Source organism: Myotis yumanensis, unplaced genomic scaffold (assembly GCF_028538775.1).
Source record: "Myotis yumanensis isolate MYYU_CA2020_CCGP unplaced genomic scaffold, mMyoYum1.0.hap1 SCAF_1, whole genome shotgun sequence".
Lineage (NCBI taxonomy): Eukaryota > Metazoa > Chordata > Mammalia > Chiroptera > Vespertilionidae > Myotis > Myotis yumanensis.
Window position 1 is genome coordinate 768,109 of NW_027223752.1, and position 27,814 is coordinate 795,922.

The following is a 27,814-nucleotide window of genomic DNA, read 5'->3' on the forward strand; positions in this document are numbered from 1 at the left end:
GCCATCCCAACAGGGAGCTGAAAGGAAGAGGGGATTAAGAGCTTCCTCCTGAGGCTTCAGTGACACACACACACACACACACACACACACACACACACTGTTTCACATTGAGGACACTTGCTTTTGATAAAATGACTTCAGTTTGATTTAGTCAAATGCCACATATTTGAGCTCGTGTTTTTGCCTTAGCTATTACTTGAATAGCACTACTTGAAAATGAAAATGTGTAAGAACAGCCCTAACTGGTTTGGCTCAGTGGATAGAGCGTCAGCCTGTGGACTGAAGGGTCCCAGGTTCGATTCCGGTCAAGGGCATGTACCTTGGTTTCGGGCTCATCACCAGTAGAGGGTGTGCAGGAGGCAGCTGATTGATGTTTCTCTCTCATCAATGTTTCTAACTCTGTATCCCTCTTCCTTCCTCTCTGTAAAAAATCAATAAAAATATATTTTAAAAAAACGTGTAAGAACAGAATCGGAATAGAATCTTTGGTGGTATATTTCAGTGGAATTAAATATTTTCATAATGTTGCATAATCATCACCATCACCACCATCTTATCTCCAGAACTTTTTTCATCTTGTAAACCTGAAACTGTCTTCATTCCCCCTCCCCCCTGCTCCGGGTACCTGCCACCTACTTTCTGTCTCTATGATTTTCAATATTCTAGGTATCTCATATGAGTGGAATCATACTGTATTTGTCCTTTTGTGACTGGCTTATTTCACTTAGCATAATGTCCTCAAGGTCTATTGATGTTATAGCATCTGCCAGAATTTTCTTCCTTTTTAAGGCTGAGTAATATTCCATTGTATGGATAATTCCACATTAGACTTATCCATTTGCTCCTCAAAGGAAACTTGGATGACTTCCACATCCTAGCTATTGTGAATAATGCTAATCATGGGTGTATAAATATTTATTTAACTCTCTGCTTTCAATTCTTCAGGGTTTATAGCCTGAAGTGGAATTGCTGGATCACATGGTAATTGTTTTTAGTTTTTTGAGGAGCTCTGTACAATTTTCTACAATGGCTGTACTATTTTGCATTCTTACCAAAAGTACACTAGTGTTCCATTTGCTGCACATCCTTGCCAAGGCTTATTTTATTGATGGATTTTTGATAGTTGCCATCCTGATGTGTGTGCAGTGTTATCTGGTAGTTTTTTGTTTTTGTTTGTTTTGTTTGTTTTTGGTATAGCAAAGGTGGAAATTTATTGAAGAACAAGCACAGACTCCCACGTGGGGAAGGGAAAGAGTCCCTGCCTGGTAGTTTTGAGTTGCATTTCCCTAATGACAAGCGATGTTGAGCATCTTTTCCAGGTGCTTACTGACCTCTGCACATCTTTACCCATTTTTGAATTAGGTTCTTTTTGTTGTTGAGTTTTAGAAGTTCTGTATATATTGTAGATATTCATCCCTTATCAGATGTATGATTTGCAAATATTTTCTCCCATTCTGTGGGTTGTCTTTTTACTCTGCTGATACTTTTTTTGTGTGTCTGACCTTATTTATTTGTTACTCTTAGAAAAATCTTACTTTTGATTGGACTCAGGTGTGGAGGTAAAATCTCTCAGAAGACAGCCTCTGTCTCCTGGCAGTCGGTTCCAGGTGTCTCATTGTCCTCCTTTATTCTCCTAATTACACGGCCAGCACATTCTCTGGCCTCTTTCTTTTTTAAAAATATATTTTAATTGAAATTTAGAGAGGGGAGAGGGAGCGAGAGATAGAAACATCAATGATGAGAGAGAATCATTGATAGGCTGCTTCCTGCACATCCCCTACTAGAAATCGAGCCTGCAACCCAGGCATGTGCCCTTGACTAGAATCAAACCTGGGACCCTTCAGTCCACAAGCCAAGGCTCTATCCCCTGAGCCAAACCAGCTAGGGCTGGCCTCTTTCTTATTTCTCTTCCATGATGTTTCTTCAGAGCAATATGCTAGTGTTTGTGTTGCAGGACACATGGAGTGACAAGATGCTGAATCTTGGGTGCTTTGGTCTGAGGTTTTTTACCTTCTTTGTTTAGGGGCTTTCTCACAACATATTGGTGAACATTATCTTCTTTAGAGAGATTGAAAGGTTTGCGGCTTCTGCCAGCCAGCTCTTTTGGGCTTCAGGCGACGAGACAAAGTGGTATCAGTGAGACCAGGGATATCTTCCTTTCCTCTTTTTACAATGACCAGGTTGAGAGCACTGAGATTGCATCTACAGCGCAACCCCAAACAGATTTGCGCCTCCTTTATCCAGTTCTCCAGGAATGCCCTTTCCTCCGTAGCAGGTAGACATGGGTCAAGACACCCTTCTTCCTGCAGTAACCTTGTTGGCAGTTCCCATCACTGTTAAGCCACATAAGCCTTCCACTCTTCACCCAGATTGTCAGCACCAACTTCTGTGCCACAGGCTTTTCATAAAACGTACGAAGTTTGTGTTTATCATCTGCTTCGGTGAGTTTCTGATAGTCAGTGGCTAGGAAAAAGATATTCAGCTTCATCCAGAAGTAGCCGCCTGCTTCCACGCGCTGTGATAAAGAGCTGGATATTGTCTTTTGATGCACAAAATTTAAAATTTTTCATCAAGTTCAATTTGTCTTTTTTTCCTTTTGTTACTTGTACCTTTGGTGTCATATCCAAGTGATCATTGCCAAATCTAATGTGAAGCTTTTGCCCTGTTTTCTTCTAAGAGTTTGATAGGTGTAGGTCTTACATTTATAATTATTGATCCTCTTTGAGCTAATTTTTGTATATGATGTTAGCTAAGAATCCAGTTTCACTCTTTTGCATATAGATGTTTGTTTTTCTCAGCACCATTTCTAGAATATTATTTTGAAATGAATTGTTCAGTTATTTTTGCACTTATCAGTTTATTTGTAATATGGCAAATATCTAGATATAACCCACATTTGGGGTCACCAGTAATCTTAAGAGTAGAAAGGGGACTAAAATTTTTTATAACTGTTGTCATAGAGACTCTTTGAGCATTTTTTCCAGACTTTGGCTGCAACCCCTTTCTTCACTGGTACTTCTTATTAGGTCTCTTTTCTGAAGGATGCACAGTAGGAAACACAGCCTCACCGATATGGGGCAAGAGCATTTGTTGTCATGGATCTTAGGTGCAAGGCAGAGCTATGTTCCCCAGTTCATGGCAAAGTCTCCCTCTTATGTTTCCTTCTATCATCTTCTGTTGTAACCCCCCTTCCCCATCCTGGATGCCCATAGTTTCTAGAAATCCTATATAATAAAAGCCTAATGTGCTAAGTGTCCAGTCGTCCGATTGTCTGTTCAACCAATAAAAGCATAATATGCTAATGATATGCTAAGGCTGTTCAACCGCTCACTATGATGTGCACTGACCACCAGGAGGCAGACACTCCGACTGGTAGGTTAGCTTGCTGCTGGGATCCAGCCGATTGGGACTGAGACAGGCTGGGCATGCCCTGGAGCCCTCCTGCAGTCCCTCCCCGGCTGGCCAACCTCCTATGTCCCTCCCTGGCCCTGATCATGCACTGGTGGGGTCCCTTGGCCTGGCCTGCACCCTCTCACAATCCAGGACCCCTTGGGGGATGTTGGAGAGCTGGTTTTGGCCTGATCCCGCAGGCCAGGCCGAGGGACCCCACTGGTACGCGAATTCGTGCACCGGGTCTCTAGTCACTTTATAAGAGAAATGACAAACTGACCAGATGAGGATGGTGGTGTAGGTGTACTTAGTCAGTTATCTATATACTAGAGGCCTGGTGCACAAATTTGTGCATGGGTGGGGCCCCTTGCCTGGCTAGTGATAGGGGCAATTGGGGCCGTCTCGCCCATTCTCGATTGGGGCTGATTGGGGCCAGCTGACCCAGGGGAGGGACTGCAGGAGGTTGGCTGTAGGAGCCCACTGACCACTAGGGGGCAGCTCCTGCATTCAGCATCTATCCCCTGGTGGTCAGTGCCCATCATAGTGACCAGTTGACCAGTCATAACAGTCGCTTAGGCTTTTATATATCCTTCTATATAATAAAAGGCTAATATGCAAATTGTCCCCTCGAGAGTTCAACCACTTGCTGTGACGTTCGCTGACCACCAGGGAGTGGTGCGGAATGAAGGAAGGCCCTGGCTGGTAGCCAGCAGCCAGGGGAAGGAAGGCCCCGGCTGGCAGCCAAAAATCCCCTATGGGCCCTGATCTCCAGCCAGGCCTAGGGACCCTACCCATGCCTGAATTTCGTGCACTGGGCCTCTAGTATAGATATAAAAGCTTAAGCGACTGTTCGACCATTCATCCAGTAGCTATGATAAGTGGTGACCACTAGGGGGCACACGCTCTGACGAATAGAAGAGGGAGCCCGATTCCTTGTGGAATCAGCCGTGGGTTAGGTTGCTGCTGGGGCACTGTTGGCCCCGAATCTGCTTCACCCACACCCCAGACCCAGAGATCAGATTTGGCCCAATCCCCGTAGGCCAGGCCGAGGGACCCCACCAGTGCATGAATCTGTGCACCAGGCCTCTAGTTTAAGATAAGAGATGCATAGTAACTAGAAGATATAGTTGGTGTGTGTGTGTGTGTGTCTGTCTGTCTGTGTCTGTCTTGGTGTCTTGTTTTTAGACTGCCTGGGGTGTACTCATCCCTTTTGACCCATTTGTTGCCTTTGTTTGTTTCATTTGGTTAGTCTACAGATTGGTCTGGAACTACGTAGTCTCTTTTCCTTCTTTAACTGCCTAAAGGGCTTTTCTATTAAACACACGCACACACACACAAAACTATAGTTGGCATCAGTATTAGCTTCAGGTGTACAACATAGTGCAGCGGTTCTCAACCTGTGGGTTGCGACCTCTTTGGCGGTCAAACTACCCTTTCACGGGTTGCATAAGACCATCCTGCATATCAGATATTTACATGACGATTCATAATAATAGCAACATTACAGTTATGAAGTAGCAACAAAAATAATTTTATGGTTGGGTCACAACATGAGGAACTGTATTTGAAGGGCCAGAAGGTTGAGAACCACTGACATAGTGGTTCCACATTACCTTCCCATGTGATTAGCACACTAAGTCTAGTAACCATTTTCCACTGTGCAGTGATCTCCCTATTATTGACTGTATTCCCCTTAACTTTTTTCACCCATCCCTTCACTTCCTACCCACCTACCCCAGCAACCATCAGTTTGTTCTTTGTTTCTATGAGTCGGGTTTTGTTTGTTCACTTGTCTTGACTTTTTTTTTTTAGCTCCACATATGAGTGAAATCATGGAGTATTTGACTTTCTCTGTTTGACTCATTTCCACTTAGCATAATACCCTCCAGATCCTATCCATGCCGTTGCAAATTTCATTCTTTTTTTTTTTTTTTTTTAAAATATATTTTATTGATTTTTTTACAGAGAGGAAGGGAGAGGGATAGAGAGTTAGAAACATCGATGAGAGAGAAACATCGACCAGCTGCCTCCTGCACATCTCCTACTGGGGATGTGCCCGCAACCAAGGTACATGCCCTTGACCAGAATCGAACCCGGGACCTTTCAGTCCGCAGGCTGACGCTCTATCCACTGAGCCAAACCGGTTTCGGCTCATTCTTTTTTATTGCTGAGTAATATTCCAGTCCCTGTGTGTGCGCGCACGTGTGTGCGTGTGTGTAATCACATCTTCTTTATCCATTCATCTGTTGATGGACATCTAAGTTACTTCCATATTCTGGCTATTGTAAATAGTGCTGCAGTGAATATAGGGGTTCATATATTTTCTATCTTTTTAATAAAATGTTTTGCAGTGGAAGGATAGCTCAGTTGGTTAGAGTGTCCTCCTAATACACCAAGGTTTCAGGTTCAGTCTCCAGTCAAGGCACATAACAGGAATCAGCCAAAGAATGCATAAATAAATGGAACAGCAAGTTGATCTCTTTCTCAGTGTCAAATCAATTAATAAAATAGTTTAGAAATTTTTGTTAAGTTTTCATATTCAACAGCAACCTGTTTGTTCATATATTGACTCAGTTCCCACTGTGTGCAAGGCATTCTGGGCTGTATAAACCTATAAAAGCTGTGGTTCCTGCCCTTGCATCGCAGAGTCTGATATAACTATAATGTTAGTAAATAGTAACTAGATTTGCCGCATTGCCGTACATTTTGAGAAGTGTTTTCATTGTGTAATCTCTCTTGTTAATTTTTGGTTTGTGAGATCTTTTTTCCTTGTCTATAGATGTCTTCATTTAAACTGTTATAATAGTACCCTTATTTGCACAAAGTCCCTGTTTTCAATTTTAAGATATTTATTTAAAAATCTTATTATAATGCTTAAACTAGGTTTTGAGGTTTGTTTACTTGCTTTTTTTAAAAATTAAATCTTTATTGTTCAGATTATTACAGTTCCTATTTTTCCCCCCATAGCTCCCCTCCACCTGGTTCCCACCCCACCCCTGCCCTCACCACCCCTCCCTCCCCCACTGTCCTCATCCATAGGTGCACGATTTTTGTCCAGTCTCTTCCTGCATCCCCCACACCCCTATGCCCCTGATTCTATTATAATCACAAGTTTATTCTGTTCATCAGATTATTTATTCACTTGATTCTTAGATTCACTTGTTGATAGATGCATGTTTGTTGTTCACAATTTGTATCTTTACCTTTTTCTTCTTCTTCCTCTTCTTAAAGGATACCTTTCAGCATTTCGTATAATACTGGTTTGGTGGTGATGAACTCCTTTAGCTTTTCCTTATCTGTGAAGCTCTTTATCTGACCTTCAATTCTGAATGATAGCTTTGCTGGATAAAGTAATCTTGGTTGTAGGTTCTTGCTATTCATCACTTTGAATATTTTTTGCCACTCCCTTCTGGCCTACATGGTTTCTGTTGAGAAATCAGCTGACAGTCGTATGGGTACTCCCTTGTAGGTAACTGACTCTCTTTCTCTTGCTGCTTTTAAGATTCTCTCTTTGTCTTTTGCTCTTGGCATTTTAATTATGATGTGTCTTGGTGTGGTCCTCTTTGGATTCCTTTTGTTTGGGGTTCTCTGCGCTTCCTGGATTTGTAAGTCTATTTCTTTCACCAGGTAGGGGAAGTTTTCTGTCATTATTTCTTCAAATAGATTTTCAATATCTTGCTGTCTCTCATCTTCTGGCACCCCTATAATTCTGATGTTGGTACGTTTGAAGCTGTCCCAGAGGCTCTTTACACTATCTTCGTATTTTCGGATTCTTTTTTCATTTTGCTTTTCTGGTTGGGTGTTTTTTACTTCTCCGTATTTCAAATCTTTGACTTGATTCTTGTGATCCTCTAGTCTGCTGTTGGGAGTCTGTATAATATTCTTTATTTCAGTCAGTGTATGCTTAATTTCTAGTTGGTCCTTTATCATAACCTCGAGGGTCTCACTAGATTTCTTGAGGGTCTCATTAAGTTTATCGGCGGTTTCTAGAAAATTCTTGAAAAATCTTAAAAGTGTGGTTTTGAACTCTATATCCTGTAGTTTGTTTTCCTCCATTTCTGTCATCTGTGTCCTGTTTATTTGTCTCCACATTTTTTTTATGCTTCATTGTGTCGATAGAGTGGCTTTCTGTGCCAGGTGTCCTATAGGGCCCAGTGGCTGAGCCTCCCCAATTACCTGAGGTAGACACTCTTGGTGCACCCCTTTGTGGGCTTTGTGCACAGTCTTCTTGTAGTTAAGCCTTGATTGTTGTAGGTAACACTGGGAGGGATTGACCTCCAGGCCAATTGGCTGTGAGAATCAGCTGTGTCTGCAGTGGGAGAACTTCTGTGCTGGAGACACCCCTCCAGGGCAAGACTTGCTTCAATGGGGCTTTGGTGCTCACTGAGTCTGCCCCCTGAGTGTGTCTTTTATGGATCTAAGGAGCTGCAATCTGGATGGTCCCACTCTGACCACTGGGAACACTGGCTCCTGGATCTCTAAGGAGGTGCTAATCTAGCCTTTGCCTGAGGCTATCCAGCAGGAGCCAGCTGTGAAGCAATGCAAGTTGCACTGGGGCCTGGGGCCAGCTGCAGTTTGTTAGGTAATTATCAGATTGCAAAGGGCCAGGCCTTTCATATGCAAAAGCCTCTGTGCATGGCTTGGGCGGGGCGGAGTCCCAGGGGATCAACAGGGCAGAGCGAGCAGTTATGGCTGCTCTCAGTCCTGCCCTCAGAGGCCCCGCTTCTCAGTGTCCCGGCAATCGCTGTAAGCACCTCTGAGAGAAAGCTGCCCTCGAGTTCCCACCAATGCCAGACAGTCCAGTTTCTCCCCATATGAGTCTGGGTCCCCAGAGAACTCACCCGGAACTGGAGCTCAGAGCTTGAGACTCCCTCCAGATTGAAAAAGACAATTGTGTCCTCAGCCGCCAGCCCTCTCTGCATGCGCCTCCGTACCTCTGCACTTAACTTCCGAAACGCACCGTCTCTGAGTCTCGGTATGCTTTTCTCTTTCCTTCTAGTTGTAGAATTTCCACTCAGCCAGCCTTCCTGTGGTTCTGGATGATGTCCGTTCCGTCTTTTAGTTGTATTTTTGAAGTGGTTGTGTGAGGCAGCAATCTCTGGTGTTTACCTATGCCGCCATCTTGGTTTCTCTGTTTACTTGCTTTTTAACATTACTACATGTCTGGGCACTTATAAAATTATTACCAGTTTGTAAGTACCAAATACTTAAAACCCACAAATTTCATTAATTTATTTTTTTCTAGGTTGCAATAAAAATAATTGACAAAACTCAGTTGAATCCAACAAGTCTACAAAAGGTAAGATTGGTCCAGTATCCAGTACTTTTTAAATGATTTTCAGTGCTAATTGCCATCTAATTTGCCTCTTAAATACCTCTACTGGTATTTTACTTACTGTGTTTAGTACAGTAAAGCTTTATATTCCTCAAAAAAATGCAACTTACATGTAGCATTGTATAAATGTAGTATTAATTGGATTTTTTTCCTTCAGTTGAAGATAATGCTTTTTAATGTTCTTAGTAGCAAACTGAATGTTCTTAAATAATGATTAGAATAGAGTTTTTAAAAATAATACAGAACCACGTATTTTCATATAATTCATTTTTAGTCAGCGTTACACACTGTGTAACTAATACATAGATCTTCAAAGTCAGCATTTTGGTTTTATTAAACTCACACGAGGTCAAATTAAGGAGTGTGGATTAATTCATAGAAAAGGAATACTGAATGGTAGTTGGAAAAACATGTCTGTAATACACTGTTGCCATTTGTGTCACCTAGTAACCCAGGAGTTCTCAGCCTGGTGCACATTAGACTCATCTGGGCCTCTTCAAAGGCCTGATGACTGGCCCACAGGAGAAATTGAATCGCTCGTGTAGGGCCTGGGCGTAGGCATTTCACTGGTGCATTCTGCAAATGATTGATGATCTTTATAATGAGATCTAGTATTTTTATTGGTTTTTGTTTTTTGTTTTAATTGATTTCAGAGAGGAAGGAAGAGGGAAAGAGAGATAGAAACATCCATGATGAGAGAGAATCATGGATCAGCCGCCTCCCGCAAGTCCCCCACTGGGGATGGAACCCACAACCCGGGCATCTGCCCTTGACTGGAATTGAACCCAGGACCCTTCAGTTCGCAGGCCAATGCTCTATCCACTGAGTTAAACCAGCCAGGGCTATTTTTCGTTTTGAAAAGGCTTTTTATATATTGTATTTGATTTCTAGATTTGGCCTAGGGAGGTGGGGGATACAGAGACATTGCACTAGACAAGAAGTCCTGAATTTTACTCTTGGCTGTGACAGCCAAATATATAACTTAACCATGAGCAGGTCACTTAATTTTTCTGGACCTCAGCCTTGTTATCTTTAAAATGGAGATAATCGCCGAAACCGGTTTGGCTCAGTGGGTAGAGCGTCGGCCTGCGGACTGAGATGTCCCAGGTTTGATTTCGGTCAAGGGCATGTACCTTAGTTGCGGGCATATCCCCAGTAGGGGATGTGCAGGAGGCAGCTGATCGATGTTTCTCTCTCATCGATGTTTCTAACTCTCTATCCTTCTCCCTTCCTCTTTGTAAAAAATCAATAAAATATATTAAATAAATAAATAAATAAATAAAATGGAGATAATTTCATCTTCTCAGGATGGATTATTAATGAAATAATGGGTATTATAAAAGCTTTGTAAACGGAAAAGCATTGCACATTTAAGATACTGTAACTATAATGCTCTGTGTACGTTCCTAACGTATTCCTGATGGTTATTTTCCATTTATGTCATGAGAATTTTTAAGCCTTGTTCATGTGTGTGAGGTGGGGAGGGAGGTAGACTTTACTTTGCACTAAAAATGGTATTTAAACATGTGGTTCTGAAAGGCATAGTGGGCCTTAAGGATTCTCAAGGTGGCCCTGGAACAGATTCAAAAATTCCAGTCCTTTGTTCTGAAGATGAAATTGTATTTATGTCCTTAAACTTTTATTTCTTTATATAGCTAAGGACTTTTGGTACTAACTAAAACTAAGCATATAAACAAGTTTACTGAGTATTCGTGTTCAGAATTCAAATGGTGTTACAAATCTCCCACTGTCCTTGTAGGTAACTGGAATTCTAGCAGTTTTCTATTGAGAATTTAAAATACGTTTTTAATGGTTTTTAGAGAGGAAGGGAGAGGGAGAGAGAGAGAAACATCAACTGGTTGCCTTTGGCCCACCCCCCACTGGGGATCGAGCCCTAAACCCAGGCATGTGCCCTGGGAATTGAACCAGTGACCTCTTGGTGTACCAGATGACACTAAACCCCCTGAGCCACACTGGCCAGGGCTCTGGGGAGAATTTTATCATAATACTTTCTTGAGCTGGTTGTAATTTTTCCTTCTTTCTCGCTTGCTTTTTTCATTATTCTTGGCTATAGTTTTTAATTACTATTCTGTTACTATTATTATTATTATTATTATTAAAATTACTGTTTGTCCTATCATTATCGGTTTAGTACATGATAAGTTGCCTGGTTAGCCTGATAGTGTGATTATGCAGATTTGCATCACCATTAATTTTGGCACATAATCTAATAGGTGAGACTTTGAGATTGTTTGTCATGTAGTTCAAGTATGAGCCATCCACAAAAGACTTATCGGTCCAAGTTAGATAAATTGGTAAGTATAATGTTTTCTGTTTATAGGGCAGTGTTTTATTTATTTATAAACATTTTTAAATTTATTTCAGAAAGGGAGAGAGAGAGATAGAAACATCAGTGATGAGAGAGACTCATTGATCAGCTGCCTCCTGCGCATCCCACACTGGGAACTGATCCTGCAGCCCAAGCATGTGCCCTGACCAGGGATCAAACCATGACCTCTTGGATCATAGGTCGACGTTCAACCACTAAGCCACGCCGGCTGGGCGGGCATTTTTTTTAAATCGTGTGTATAAGTTTGTATTCTTTTCTTATAAATTAGAAGCATTCTATATTTCTTTCAAATTCTTCACTGAGTACATTTTCCATGGGAAAATAGTAGGGTGGAGTAGACCTGGCATATTTGACACCCCCCCTTTTTTTTTGTTAAATTCTCACCCTAGGGTGTGTTTATTGATTTGAGAGCGACAGACAGAAAGACAGACAGACAGATACATCAGCATGAGAGAGACACATCGAATGGTTGCCTCTCATATGTGCCCCAACTGGGGACCAAACCCGCAACCTAGGGATGTGCCCTGACTGGGAATCGAATCCAAGACCATTCAGTGCATGGGACAATGCTCCAATCAACAGAACCACATTGGCCAGGGCACATCTTTGGCCTTTCTTAAAAATATATATTTTTATTGATTTCAGAGAGGAAAGGAGAGGGAGAGAGAGAGAAACATCAATAATGAGAGAGAATCATTGATCGGCTGCCTCCTGCACACCCCACACTGGGGATCGAGCCCACAACCTGGGCATGTGCCCTGATCAGGAATCGAACTGTGACCTCCTGGTTCATAGCTTGATGCTCAACCACTGAGCCACGCTGGCTGGGCTCTTTGGCCTTTTAATAGTAGTTCTCTCAGCCTTTTTTCTTCCTCAGTACCAATCACACATCAAGAACAGCTCTCTTTATATTGTGCTTTTAAGCCCTGGTGCATGGAGCACAGCCTTAGAAGCTAACAGTCACTTTAAGGAACACTGCCATCAACAATATGAAATTTTTTTTATCCTGCCACTACCCAAAAATGTGGACTGGCTTATTAAGGCAGCTTTTGAACACAGGTGTTAAAATCGTGTCAGATGCAAAGTATTCACAATATTCAGGCTGACACATTGATTTAATAAGTATGAGATTCTAGTAAGGTATATTTTTCTCCATTGGAAAATTTCCCCTTATCACTGTCTTTTAAAGACCTCTATAATTTTGTATACATATGATGGTTTTGAAACAGCATGAATAATAAAAAGTCTCCTTCCTGGTCTTGCAAAGTCACTTTTAGCTTTGATTTGGTTATGTGCAGGTAATCTTGCTGGGTCTGGTCCTTATTAAATCTGAATCTATCATTAAGAAGTAATTAAGGGCTCATTTTTTAAAAAATATATATTACTGATTTTTTACAGAGAGAGGAAGGGAGAGAGATAGAGAGTTAGAAACATCGATGAGAGAGAAACATCGATCAGCTGCCTCCTGCACGTCTCCTACTGGGGATGTGCCCGCAACCCAGGTACATGCCCTTGACCGGAATCGAACCCGGGACCCTTCAGTCCGCAGGCCGACGCTCTGTCCACTGAGCCAAACCGGTTTCGGCAGGGCTCATTTTTTAAAAGTGTAGCTTACCTTTTTAAAAATACTAGACTTTATTAAGACATGCCAGTACGCTAAGTGTAATCCAACTAAAGTTATGAACATTCCTTTCCATCTTGGAGTGGACCGTTGTTAACTTGAAGAGAGGGAGCATAAGTATGGTTAGGAACACAGTGAAGCCATGCTGAATGGATTCACACCAGGCTTCAACCCGGCCTTGCTGTGACAAGTCACTTAACCTCCCTGGGTCTTAGTTTTTTCATTTGTAAGATGGAAATAATAAAGTACCTCATAGGGCTGTATTGAGAATTAAATAAATTAATATTCAAAAATCGTGGAAGAGCTGAGGATAGTACGTGGCACAGGATAAGGACTGTTTGCCATTATTGTGCATCCTGCTGAAAATTAGGTTTTTGTTGTCTTGGTTTTGGGGAGTGGGAGATGTTTTTGTTTGTTTACAGTTTTCCCCTCATGGGAAATAGGTAAAGCTTAAAATTGAGTGGTAGATTCTAGCCAGGTCTCTTTTGTGGGACATGATTGCTGTAGACTACTTCTGATATCCGCTAATATTTGAGCATTTATAATATACTGAGCACTGTTCTAAGTGTATTACCCATATTAACTTATTGTATTAGTTTGCTCAAGCTGCTATAACAAAATACCATAGACTGGCTGGCTTAAACAACAGACATTTATTTATTTTGCACAGTTGTAGAGGCTGAGAAGTCCCAGATCAGGATGCCAACGTGGTTGGGTTCTGGTGAGAGTTCTCTTTCTGTTGCTGCCTTCCCACCATGTCTAGGGCTGGGGGTGCACAGGCCCAGTGCATGCGAGCATACTCTGGTATCTCTACTATAAGGGCACTGAGCCCATCAGGAGGGCCTATCCTCATGGTCTCATCTAAACCTACTCAATTCCCAAATGGCCCATCTCCAAATACCATCACCTTGTGGGTTAGGGTTTTAACATGTGAATTTGTGGGGAACAAAATACATTCTTTGTATTCATTTGATCTTTCCAGTTTCATGAGGTTGTAAAGTTCTATTATTCAGGAAATAGATGCCAGGGAGATAAACTAACCTGCCCAAAGTCCCCTAACTGGTAAGTGATGGGTACCCGGGCAGTCATTCTTTGACAGGTATAGTTGACATTGAGTCAAGCTTTGATGAATTCTAAATGAAACATGTTTGCCACAGTTCAGACCATAGAGCACTTGTGCTAAGCACTATCCTGACATCACTATTGTATATGAATGCATAGGAATTCATTGTCATTAATACTAGAGCCTGTGCCTCCCATGCTCTTACACATATAGGCCTTAAACTTTTTCACAGTAGCTGGTCTGATAGGTATTTTTTTTCTTCATACTCTGTTTCTTCAGTATTATTACCGTGCTGCTTTCCAGTGAGGAGACAGCCTGAGAAGTGGGTGTAGTCCAGCTCTCCGGTCAGTAAGTGATGGAACAAAGATGCAGATATTGGTCTGACTGAAACATGGGCTCTTTTCATCCTATTGTGCCACCTTACTGTAACTAAATTGCCCTCATTCAGGGTTTATAAAATCTTGGATAGGAACTAACCTGAGGTTTTCCTTTGTAGTAGCTATAAAGAAGGTAGTTAAGCCCACCCACCTGGTGTGGCTCAGTGGTTGAGTGTCGACCTATGAACCAGGAGGTCACAGTTCGGTTCCCGGTCAGGGCACATGCCCAGGTTGCGTGCTTTATTCCCAGCAGGAGGCAGCCGATAAGTGATTCTCTCTCATCATTGATGTTTCTATCTCTCCCTCTCCCTTCCTCTCTGAAATAAAAAGAAATTTTTTTTAAAAAATAAAATGGTTAATAGTTTCAAGTTTGGAGGAATATTTCAGGTACTTAAGAAGCAGGCCTGGGGGAGGGGGAGAAGAAAAGGCGGGGGTGAGAGGGAGGAAGATATAGGAGCGTTAAATGGTGATGGAAAGAGACTTGACTTGAGGTGGTGAACACATAATACAGTGTACAGGTGATGTGTTGTGGAATTGTGCACCTGAAACCTGTATAATTTTGTTAACCAGCGTCATTTCAGTAAATTCAATTTAAAAAGAGAGAAGCAGATCTTGTACCCCACCTCCCCTTCCAAAAATTGCATGAGCCATGTTTTTATGCAGGTGTGTTTATTTATGCACTCATTAATTTAACACACACTTATTATTAAACACCTGCTATATGCCAGGCACTGTTCTAAGCACTGTGGATACAACATTGAACCAAATGGAAGTTTTTGCTTTTATGGAATTGACATCTGAAAAGGGTCCCCAGACCCAGTACCAGCATGTGTGTGGAGGCCTCCCCACACCAACAAGCAATTTTCCAATGCCAGCCAGGGTGTCTGATAATTCAACTCAGTTCTGACCCGATCTACCCGGAGGTAGAATCAGATTTGGCAGGTAAAGGGTTCAGTCCCATAACACTGCCCTCCACCTCAGATGCCTGTGCTTCTACTGACCAGCTACACATTGTGGGTTCCAATGATCCCTTTCTGGGCTCACAGAACTCAAGAAACCCTGTTTACCCACCAGGTTACTGATTTATTGCAAAGGATGGTAAAAGATACGATATCAACAGTGAGATGAAAAGATACATAGGACTGCTGACTCTGAACCCATGTGGTTTGCAGTAAGTTTTACCTCTGCCTTGAAGGATCTAAATATTTTCACCAAGTAACAAAGAAGGGAAAGACCTTTGCAGCTGTCACTGCAGTGTTGACACTGGCGTTCTCAGTGTTGGTGCACACGTAGGCTGAGCAGCAGAGGCAGTGGGGGCTACGCAGGCCTGGGGGGTTATGCAGAGCAGTATGGGGCCCTGAACTGGAGGACTGTGAGCTGGAGGTTATGTCGGCCAGGCCAGGAGTCTTGAATGCCTCAGCCCTTCTAAGGAACGGCCATCTGTGGAGTAAAATTGTCAGTGATTCCCTAGCCTTCCTCTGGGTTCATATGACTGAGATTTCATTGTTCAGTGTTCTTGGTGGCAGAAACTCAAATGTCAACATACTGTGACACGATGAATTTACTGTAGGATTGACACGATGAATCCTTGTGTCAACACTGCAGTAATTAAGTGGTTTCTTAAACTGGAACCATTTAATTAAAAACAAATTTGTAACATGTAATGAAATAATTGATTTTTTTTTTATGACTTTTTTTTTTTTTTAAATGTATTTTATTGATTTTTTACAGAGAGGAAGGGAGAGAGATAGATAGTTAGAAACATCGATGGGAGAGAAACACCGACCAGCTGCCTCCTGCACATCTCCCACGGGGGATGTGCCCGCAACCCAGGTACATGCCCTTGACCGGAATCGAACCCGGGACCTTTCAGTCCGCAGGCCGACGCTCTATCTACTGAGCCAAACCGGTTTTGGCAATAATTGATTTTTTAAATGTATATTACAGTAGCTGGTCAGTTAGCCAGCTTTAAACACATTAGGAATGCAGGCCGCTCCTTACTATGCCATCTTTTCCAGTGTCAGATGCTCTATTTATTAGCTTTTTTTCCTTTTCATTTGCTCTAGTATCGATCTGTCTTTTATTTTTATTTATTTTTTTAAAAATATATTTTATTGATTTTTTACAGAGAGGAAGGGAGAGGGATAGAGAGCTAGAAACATCGATGAGAGAGAAACATCGATCAGCTGCCTCCTGCACACCCCCCACTGGGGATGTGCCCGCAACCAAGGTACATGCCCTTGACCGGAATCGAACCCGGGACCCTTCAGTCCACAGGCCGACGCTCTATCCACTGAGCCAAACCGGCTAGGGCCGATCTGTCTTTTAGAAACTTATTCAACACTGTTCTCTATTCTGCCATATGGAGTTATAGAGGTTAAATCTACTACTGCAAACATAGCAAGCTTATTTTGGCTCTTGGTTCAGTCTCCTGAGTAAATACTTCGCTTCTTGGGCCAGCCCCAGGAATAATTGCCTTGAATATAGGCCTAGTTTATTTCATGCGTATTGTTGATTTTTTTTCTTACCTGAATTTCTTTTATTTGTGTTAATACTGGTTTTCTGCCATAATTCCAGTCTATTGGGGTATTTTTAAAATAATGAGTCTTTGTATTCGCTATCACTTCTAGTTCAATGCTGTATAAATTGGACAAGGAAATTCATCAAGTTAAACTATCTGACCAGGCCCTTTAGTGGAGAATACACCCTTTAGTTGATCCTGCTGGCCCAGTAGTAAAGCATTTTTTGAGTAAAGTGCAAGCACCATTCTGCAATCTAGACTCTCAGTAAGAGAGAAAGGGAAATCCCCATGTTTTAAGAAATTTAACCAAAATTATTAAGGACAAAAAAAAGAATGAACATGAATTTCAAATCTATGCTAAATATACAGTAGGTTGCCAAATGATTATTGAAGCATTATTGACTCTGCATGAGCCCCGGCCAGGGATTGAACTGTGTTCTTGACCAGGAATCGAACCTTCCAACCCTTTGGTCCTTGGGTCAACACTCTAACCATTGAGAAAACCAGCCAGGACTAGATTCCTTTTATCAGGGTTTTGGGGTTTTTTGTGGAGAAATCCTGCTTACACCCACTCAGGCTTTTTTCTTTTTAAAGCCGGTGTTTGTTTTGGAGCCGCTGTCAGTGCTTAGGGTTCTGTAGCTGTGCGGCCTATTTGGCATCTCAGGGCATCTGAGTCGTGGGTCAGATCAGGGACCAGCCCATGCTTTTCATGTGGTCCACGATGGAACTACTTGTGCTGCTACCACCACTGGCTTATGTGGGGCACTTTGCTTCAGCCTCCTTAAACCAGTCGTTTCAGCCTAGTTGTGCATTGGAATCATCGTGGAATTTTAAAAACCAAAAACAACTTGGGGTGGTGAACACATAATACAATAGGCAGAGGATGTAGTATAGAATTGTATACTTGAAATTTATATAATTTTATTAACGTCACCCCAGTAAATCCCGTTAAAAATAAATAAATTTACCATATAATATTTAAAAAATGTTTTCTTCAAAATCCATCCCCACCCTACCCCCCCCGCCGCCAAAATTCCCAGAGGTCCTGGCTTGATGGCTCCAGGATGTGTCTGAGGGATCCCCAATGCACAGCCCAGGTGAGAATGGCCCCTAGACTTTCTTTGGTTACCCTCAAAGTTAGTCATTTCCCTTCCCTTCCTAAAGCTAACCTCCCCCAGCGTCCTAAGTCTTAGACTGCTGCCACTGATGACTGTTTCCTCCTCTCTCCGACTCTCCTGGGAATGACTCCTTCCCCAGTGTCTTCACTTCTTTCCTTCCCCTTCCCCATCAGGCGAAGCACAAGTCATTTTCATTGAACAAGTCTATTCATCTTTTCCTGTCTTAATACCTTCCTCTTTTCATGTTGACTTGTAGCAGGCTAACAATTCGGGCCATTAAGAAAAGTGGTTATTAGTCCTGAATATTATTGACAATCTGGCATCTGTATTGGGATCAGTGTGATGGATCTGGTACACTGATAGAAACAGAGTGTGGTAAGTGAAATTGAAGACAAGTCCTTCTTGATTATACATATTTGATGTATTGAGACTAAAAATGGATGTATATATTTTTTCTTTTTTTTAAAATATGTATTTTTATTGATTTCAGAGAGGAAGGGAGAAGGAGAGAGATAGGAACATCAATGATGAGAGAGAATCATTGATTGGCTGCCTCCTTCATGCCCTGCACTGGGGATTGAGCCCGCAACCCGAGCATGTCCCCTTGAATGGAATCGAACCCGAGACCCTTCAATCCGCAGGCCGATACTCCATCCACTGAGCCAAACCAGCTAGGAATAAATAAATAAATAATGGATGTATATTTCTTCATTGTCAGGTTTCAAAAGCAGTAATAGAAATGAAGAAAACCCAGCTTTGGTGCTGTTCCTGCCTTCTGGGAAACTTTTTAATTTATTGCCAGACTTATTTTCTCTTTGGCAGGAAATAATAATAAGAAGCTTGATATTAAGAGTAGATTGAGAATTGAGAATATTAAAATTTATTTTTAATTCTACCAGTGATTCATTGGGCTATTTTTTTCTCAAATTATAAGAGAAAGTTTATTTAGAAAGTTACAGAGTAGTAAAAATGAGCCAGTTGGGCTTCATAGGCTCAGGAAACAAGTTACAAAACAAAAGAAAGGCCCTTGGAGCTCAGGAAAGGGAAAGGCAAAGGTAATGCACCAGGGGAAGGAAGAGGGAGACCGCAGAGGGAGCACGTGGTGCTAGTTTAGGAAAGTCACTGAAGAGCCAAGTTTCTACATAGATTAAACTTAGAACATAGCATGGACCCGTTTGCAGAAATCTCTCTCTCTCTCACACACACACACACAGGAATATTATTCAACCAGAAAAAAAGAAAAAGAGGAGGAAATCCTGCTATTTGCCACAACATGGATAGGCTTAAGGACATTATTCTAAGTTAAGTCAGAAAGAGACAAATACTATATCTTCTTTATATGTGGAATCTTAAAAAACCAAACTCATAGAAACAGTGGTTGCCAGGGGTTGGGGTTGGGTGAAATGGGCAAATGGTGGTTAAAGGTATAAACAATTATAAGGTGGATAAGTTCTGGTGACCTAATGTGCAGCATGGCGACAGTAGCTAATATTACTGTGTTGTATGCTTGAAGGTTGCTATGAGAGTAGATTCATATGTTCTCACCATAACAATAACAACAAAATTGTAATTTGTAAGGTGAAGGATGTGTTAACTTTATTGTGGTAAAGGTTTGATAATATATATGTCTATCAATTTAGCACATTGTAAACCTAAAACTTACACAATATTATATGTCAGTTATATCTCATTTAAGCTGGGTGGGGGTATTTTCTGAGAGAAAATAATTCTAACTTTAGAATTTTTTACCCAGCCCAACTGTCTCAATCAAATGTAGACAGAATCAAAACATCCTGAGTATGCAAGGTCTTAAAATTAACCACTTACTTGCCCTTGCTCAGGAGCTGTTGGTGGTATAGATTTCACCACAGCAAGAGAGAAGACCAAGAAAGAGCAAAGCATGGGATCCAGAACAGGAAGTCCAGCACAGTGGGTCTTGAGAACAGGACCAAGGCCTCCAGAGTATGAATACCTGCAAGGGAAAAGGGTTACTTGACTGTTGGAGAGATTTACACTTCTGCCACAAAGTTTAAGGGTGAATTAGTAAAGTGACAGGTACATGGCAAACTTAAGTGAACAAAATAACTGAGGCAGTTGTTAGCTCTAAAGAAACAAAAAATAACATTAAAAATTAAAACATGGAAATATATTTCTGGCATGGTTGTAAATAATATTTATATGATGTAAATGTAGTAATTTAGCCAAATATAACTTATTAGGAGGAAGGAGGCATGGTTATGTGAGTTGGAGGACGGGATATAAGAGCCAAATCTTCACTGCTCATATGAAGAAATCAGTAGATAACATGGGCCTGGGGCTAAACAATCATTCAAAAGCCCCATAAGCATGATATTTAGAAGTAAGGCAGCAAATTCCAGTGTTGCTGTTTTTTGGTATTTTTTGTTTTAATATTTTTTATATGTTTTTGTTGATTTCAGAAGAAGGAGAAGGAGAGAGGTAGAAACATCAATGATGAGAATCATCAATCGGCTGCCTCCTGCACACACCCCCTGGGGATCAAGCCCGAAATCTGTGCATGTGCCCTGACCGGGAATCAAACCCTGACCTGGTTTAAGGGTTGATGCTCAACCACCGAGCCACATCAGCTGGGCCGCAAATAAGTTTTGAAAGTGTTTGCCCTTGTGAACAAGAATTGAGGGTGGAGAGAGATATTACATTAGTTTGCCATTTTATTATTATTATTGTTATTATATTTTAATTGATTTCAGAGAGGGAGAGATAGAAACATCAATGATGAGAGAGAATCATTGATCGGCTGCCTGCTGCACGCCCCCCACTGGGGACCTAATCCGCAACTTGGGCATGTGCCCTTGACCAGAATCAAACCCAGGACCCTTCAGTCTGCAGGCCAATGCTCTAACCACTGAGCAAAACTGCCCAGGGCTGTTTTATTATTATTTAAAGATCAGGGATTTTTAAAAAAATAGGCTTTTATTGATTTCAGAGAGGAAGGGAGGGAGAGAGATATAGAAACATCAATGATGAGAGAGATTGCTTGATTGGCTGCCTCCTGCACACCCCACCCTGGGGATCGAGCTCCTAACCCAGGCATGTGCCCTGAACAGGAATCTAACTGTCATCTCCTGGTTCATAGGTTGATGCTTCACCACTGAGGCACGCCCGCCGGGCAGTAGTTTGCCTTTTAAAACTGTGTATATGTGCTACTTTTATAAATAAAAATGAGAAACGCCCTGGCTGGGTGGCTCAGTTGGTTGGAGTGTCATCTCGTACACCGAAAAGGTTGTGGGTTCGATCCCCAGTAGGGTGCTTATGGGAGGCAACCAGTGGATGTTTCTCTTTCTCCCTTCTCTCTCTAAAATTAATAAAAGCATATCCTCAGGTGAGGATTAAAAAAAAAATTAGAACCCTGGCCTGTGTTTCTCACGGTTAGAGTGTCCATGGGCCCACGCACCGAAGGATCACAGGGTTGCAGGATTCCCGGCTCCGCGGTTGGGGCTTGTGAGGGAGGCAACAATCCATGTGTCTTTCTCACCCCTCCCTCCCTCCCCCCTCCCTCCCTCCCTCCCCCCTCCCTCCCCCCCTCCTTCCCTCCCCCCCTCCTTCCCTCCCCCCTCCCTCCCTCCTTCCCCCCCTCCTTCCCCCCTCCCTCCCTCCCCCCTCCCTCCCTCCTTCCCCCCTCCTTCCCCCCTCCCTCCCTCCCCCCTCCCTCCTTCCCTCCCTCCCCCCCTCCCTCCCTCCTTCCCCCCCTCCCTCCTTCCCTCCCTCCCTCCTTCCCCCCTCCCTCCTTCCCTCCCCCCTCCCTCCCTCCCTCCTTCTCCCCCTCCCTCCTTCCCTCCCCCTCCCTCCCTCCTTCCCTCCCTCCTTCCCTCCTTCCCTCCCCCCCTCCTTCCCTCCCCCCTCCCTCCTTCCCTCCCCCCTCCCTCCTTCCCTCCCCCCTCCCTCCTTCCCCCCCTCCCTCCTTCCCTCCCCCCATCCCTCCTTCCCCCCCTCCCTCCTTCCCTCCCTCCTTCCCTCCTTCCCTCCCCCCTCCCTCCTTCCCCCCCTCCTTCCCCCCCTCCCTCCTTCCCTCCCCCCCTCCCTCCTTCCCTCCCCCCCTCCCTCCCTCCTTCCCCCCCTCCCTCCCTCCCTCCCTCCCTTCCACTTTCTCTAAAAAATCAATGGGAAAAAATATCCTCAGGTGAGGATTTTAAAAAAGAAAGATTAGAAAACAGTATGTATTTAGCCAAATGTGATAGACCTCACGAATTCAATAGTAGATAAAATAGTGGGAGAGGTTGGAAGGATTGCTCCTGCCGAGTGAGCAAAGAAAAGGGGATCCTGGTGACTTTGGATAAGTACTCAACATTGATGCCATGGCAGACAGGTCTTACTTCCTCCTGCAATTGACTCCTGAACAACACAGGTTTGGACTGTGCAGGTCCACCTATACCTGATCCCCCCCCCCCCCCCCCCCCAACACTTGAACTGTTTTCCATCTATGTTTGGGAGTCCACTGATGCCAAGGGCCGACTATATGTGCTGACTTATGCTATTTTATATATGACACTTGAACATCTGTAGATTTGGGTATCCGCCAGGGGTCTTGGAATCAACTTCCCACAGCTAAGTTTCTGGGGAGTCAAAAGTTACATGTGCATTTCCAAGGCCCTGGCTAGGTGGCTCATTTGATTAGAGCATTGTCCCGATACACCAAGGTTGCAGTTTCGATCCCCAGTCAGGGCACATACAAGAATCAATCAGTGGCCGAAACCGGTTTGGCTCAGTGGATAGAGCGTCGGCCTGCGGACTGAAAGGTCCCAGGTTCGATTCCGGTCAAGGGCATGTATGTGGGTTGCGGGCACATCCCCAGTGGGAGATGTGCAGGAGGCAGCTGATCGATGTTTCTCTCTCATCGATGTTTCTAACTCTCTATCTCTCTCCCTTCCACTCTGTGAAAAATCAATAAAATATATTAAAAAAAAAAAAAAAAAAAAAGAATCAATCAGTGGTCCTGGCCGGTGTAGCTAAGTGGTCAGTCCATGCACAGAAGAGTTTCAGGTTCGATTTCCAGTCAAAGGCATGACCTGGGTTGCAGATTTGATACCCTGGTTGGGGCACATTCGAGAGACAAGCAATGGATGTGCCTCTTTCACATCAATGTTTCCTTTCCTCCTTCCCTCCCACCCACTCTCTCTCAAAAATCAATGGAAAAAATATCCTCAAATGAGGATTAATAAAAGAAAATAATCAACCAATGAATGCATAAATAAGCTTAACAACAAATCCATCTCTCTCTTTTCCTCTTCCCCTCCCTCCCTCCTTCTCTCCCTCTCTCCCGTCTCACCCTCCCTTTTTTCCTCCCTCCTCCTCTCTTGCTCTTCCTCTCTCTCCCTTGCTCTCTCTAAAAGCAATAAATAAAAATAAAAGTTTCATGTTGATTTTTGACTGTGGGGGTCAGTGCCTCTACCCCCCCACCCTATTTAACAATCAACTGTTTATATAAAAGTCTTGTAAATTGATAAGAAACAGTAGACCTGGCCAATTTTGCTTAGTTTTTAGAGCATCAGCCTAAGGTCCGAAGGGTCCCAGGTTTGATTCTGGGTCAAGGGCAAGGGCACATACCTGGATTGCAGGTTCACTCCCTATCTCCCCCCCCCCCCCCCCCAAATTAGGCTCATGTGGGAGGCAACCAACCTAAGTGTCTCTCTCACATTGGTTTTTTTCTCTCTCTCTCTGCCCTTCTCCTCTCCCCCTTTCACTCTCTCTAAAAATCAATGGAAAAAAATATCCTCGGATGAGGATTAAAACAAAACAAAAAAAAGAAAGAGGACCATATAACCTAGTAAAAGTAATCAGAAGATCCACTTAGGTAGTTAATAGGACAGACTGTCAGTATTCAAGTAAAAATGTTCACCATCCTAATCCTAAAGATATGCAAAAGCTGATAGCACATAGTGTTGACCAGAGTGTAGAGAAACAGGAAATCTCATAATTTTGACAATGCTGTAAATTATATTTTTAGATAATAATAAAGCACTAGCAAAGTGTTACAAGCATGTGTGCCCTTTGGCCCCTATTGGATTTCTAGGCATCTACCCTGCCAGTACATGTGCAGGGATGTTTATCTCAGGGGTGACCACTGTAATGTGATAATAGCAAAACTTTAGCAGTAATCAAATGGCATCAGTAAAATTGTGGTTCAATACATTGCAGCACATTTACACCAGGGGTGGGGAATGTCTGACCCCAGGGCCGTATCATTTGATCTGGCCCTGCCTGCCAAAGCAACTGTAGGCGGGACTTGAAATTCAATAAATCTAGGAACTTTTTTTCAGAGCAACATAATGTTTAAGTTGATAATTTTGTATGCCCGAGAATGATGTTATAAATATCTAATGGCCCTTTGGGCCAGTGTTCAACAAATGGTCTTTAATGATGCTGATAATTATTGTATTTCCCTATCATTTGTTGACTCTCTTATTTTGTTCTTTATTTTAATGTTAGGGTGGTTCTAAAAGTGATTGAATCGGCCTTAAATTTTGCCTCCTGAGCCAGTTCTCGTATTTGCTTGACTTTGAGCTGATTGATTGCCTGGAGATTGGCTTTCCTTTCACCCACCAGCAAACAGCCTTGGTTTACATGATGCAAAGCAATAGTAAGCTCTCCTCGCTAAGTGATCAAAACACAGCGATTTTTATCTACTTGTTGTTTTCAGGAATCTCTTCGCTAAATCAACAAAACCCCGCTTTTCTTTGTTCCTCAACCCATTTCCTTAAAATTCAGAGGTGGGGGAGATGGGTGATATAGGTATGTAGTTCAACGGGCACAGAAAGTATAGAAAGAATCTTCATCTACCCCTTGACTCCCAGCACCCAGGGCGCTGCCCTTGGGACAACCAGTGGCATCAGTCTCTATTGGTCCTTCCAGAGATTTTCTCTGTGTAGAGAAGTAAAGACACATTTTTTCTTTTCTTCTCAGCAATGCATTTTCTTGACAATTCCTTCTCCACGAACCCTGGGCTTTTGCCAGCTCCTCTTCCTTGGTTTTGCCTGAGAGGGTCTTGGAGTTGTTCTTTCATTCAGCAGAGGTGCTGTGCTCAGCGTGGTTAGTGAGACAAAGGGACAGTTTCTGTTCATTGACGAGGGAAGGCAGGTGTGTCCTCATTTGTTGTTCCTTCAGGAAGCATCCAGAGGTGCTCTGGGATCTAGGACCTGGATCCTAGGATCACATAAACGACTTCTGACCCCGCAGGCTGGTCTGCGACTCCAGCGTCTGGACTTCATTCTCTCCCTGCCTGTTCTGAGTTCACATTGTGGGCTCTTCTCTCTGAAATATGTGTCCCCGGGCCAGCCCATCTCTTCCTTCTGCACAGTGAGGAGTGTCATTTCCTTCCGAGGGTGCTCTCTTTGCACTGGGAATCTTAGCCCAGAATTTGGAAATCTGTACCCAGATTTATGTCCTGAGCTTCAGACCTAAACACCAAATGCAAACTGTGCTCTCACTATCCTCACCTAACTGCCCCTCACGGGGTGTCTGGAAACCAGCCTCAGCCGGCCTTGCCTTTTCAGCCATTGTGTCTTCCCTGTCTCGGTGGCATCCGTATCCAGCAACATGGGTGTCAGCTTCAACAGCCCCCCTCCTCTTACCCTCTGAATATTTCCTGACCGTGTCTCCTTCTCCACCCAAGGCTGCTAGATATGTACTCACTCATCTTGGATTTACAATGCAGCTCTTTCCTACTAAAGAAGAGGGCGGTCATTTCCTCCTTCTATTATTTCTCACACACATTGTCATTCGCCTCCTGGCCTGTCCCTTTTGTCTCAGACCTCCGTGTGCAGAAGGGGGTCTCAGCACCTCATGGAGTGTAGGTCACACTTTTATGTCGAGAACTCCCCTGTGCCCCCAAGCTCTCTGTTATGTGCTCATTTCACTTTTATATTGTTTGGTAAAATTGTCTTTTTCTAAAGGGAATTCCTATACATCCCAAGTTCTGACTATTGGCACACTTGTTTATTATGTGATGTGGTAGGTTTGGTGTCCTTAGAATTCTGATCACCAGAGTCCCGAGTTTTTCCCTTCTGAGATGTGTGTTTGGCTCCTGTGTACCAGTTCCTAGAGGACAAGAGGATGTGATGATGTGTGGAGGGTGCTGATTGCTCGGTGAAGAGAGAATTCTTTCACTTTATACACTTCTGGGTTTTTGTTTTGTTTTTAATACTCACCCAAGTCCATGTTCATTGATTCTTGGAGAGAGGGGAAAGTCAGGAGGGTAACAGAAAAACATTGATGGGAGAGCAGAATATCGACTGGTTGCCTCCGCACATGACCAACTGGGGCCGGGGATCGAACCTGACACCTAGGTACGTGTCCTGACCAAGAATCGAACCTGAGACCTTCGGGTATGGGACGATACTCCAAGTGAACCACACCAGCCAAGGTGTATTCATTTTATTTTTTACAACCAGCAACTGCATAAGATGAAAGGAAATGTATAAAAATAAGTTGAATTAAGATAGTAGAAATAGATAAATTTCTCTTAAATGTTCTTTTATAACAAAACTTTAAAAACTTATTTTTACAGCTCTGATGGGGATGTCTAATGTTCCAGTTTTCTTTAATAAATTATTTCTGTGCAAATTTAACTATCTTTAGCCATCAGGCTCACAGTTGATCTGAATACATGATATCTCTGGCATTATCACATATGCAAATTGTTGACTTTTTAAAAAGTTCTCTGCCAGCCATCTATTGCTCTGGGGTTTTCTATAGCAGCAGCTTGTAATCTATCAATTATATTACTTGAAGATTTTGAAGGGATTTGCATGGAATCCTGCGATGCGTGTGGACTTTGGAGTCAGACAGCTCCGAGTCCCGGCTCTGGCACCTCCTAGCTGGGGGGAGTCCTGGGACCAGTTTCTTCACTTTCTCAGTCACCCGACAGGTGGGCGATTCTGTTAGATGTGATCATGGATGTGAAGCTTCTGGCTCTGCTTCAGACACGGCACTTGGTAACTGTTAGCCTCGTGCTTGACTTGGTGTAAGTGTATTAACTCATTTCTGCCTGCTAGAGGTTAGGATGATTCTGATAGAGACTGCCTGTTAGGGAACCTTGGGCGGCTCTTTCTGCCTGCACAGTTAAGCTTGTACATCTCCTGTTTTCACAGCTCGTCTCTGTGTGACGCCTGCTGTAACTCAGGAACCCTCATGTGCTGTCTGTAGTGTAGCAGTCATCTACTGCTCTCTAGCAGATTACTCCAAAGCTTAGCAACTTAAACGCAGCGTTGTTACCTCGAAGTTTCTGAGTCATGTGTTAGGGAGTGACAGCTGCGCGGGTCTGACTCAGGTGCTCTTCGGTTAGAGCAGGGGTCCTCAAACTTTTTAAACAGGGAGCCAGTTCACTGTCCCTCAGACCGTTGGAGGGCCGGACTATAGTTTAAAAAAAAACTATGAACAAATTCCTATGCACACTGCACATATCTTATTTTGAAGTAAAAAAACAAAACGAGAACAAATACAATATTTGTATTTGCATGTGGCCCATGGGCTGTAGTTTGAGGACTCCTGGGTTAGAGCCACAGCGCAGGCCTCCGCAGATTTGTGCGGGGCTGGCGATCGCTTCCAAAGGCCTCGCCTGGCTGCCCTCAGGAGACTGCACTTGCCCAGCTGTGGGCGTGAGGTCTCCCTGCCACCCGGGCCTGTCCATCTGGGAACTCCTGTCCTCACCGAGCCACAGTGCCTTACTCTGCTCCTTAGAAGCAAATCACTAAGTGCCCCCTATACTCAAAGGGGGAGATATTAAGTTCTTCCTTCTGAGGGCAAGATTGTCAAGGAATTTGTGGACCTACTTAAAAACTACCACACCTGCCCAATGGCGTGGCTCAGTGGTTGAGTATTGACCTAACCAGGAGGTCAAGGTTCAGTTCCTGGTCAGGTCGCATGCCCGGGTTGTGGGCTCGATCTCCAGTGGGGGTGTCCAGTAGGCAGGCGATAAATGATGCTCTCTCATTATTGATGTTTCTCTCTCTCCCTCCCTCCCTTCCTCTCTCTCCCTCCCTCCCTCCCTCCTTCCCTCTCCTTC

The 27,814-nt window shown here is 43.3% G+C and overlaps 1 protein-coding gene across 7 annotated transcripts in view; it reads left to right on the forward strand.

Moving 5' to 3' along the window:
- The window catches only part of MARK3 (microtubule affinity regulating kinase 3), a 96,109-nt gene that overhangs the window by 22,415 nt on the left and 45,880 nt on the right, over nt 1-27,814 (forward strand). For 6 of the 7 annotated variants that reach the window (XM_070411683.1, XM_070411663.1, XM_070411649.1 and 3 more), the window contains one exon: nt 8,636-8,689. In XM_070411683.1, coding sequence (XP_070267784.1) covers nt 8,636-8,689 — 54 coding nt within the window. Of the gene's footprint in view, nt 1-8,635; nt 8,690-14,082; nt 14,104-27,814 lie in introns of those variants that run through there. The other variant, XM_070411680.1, reaches the window with a different exon arrangement.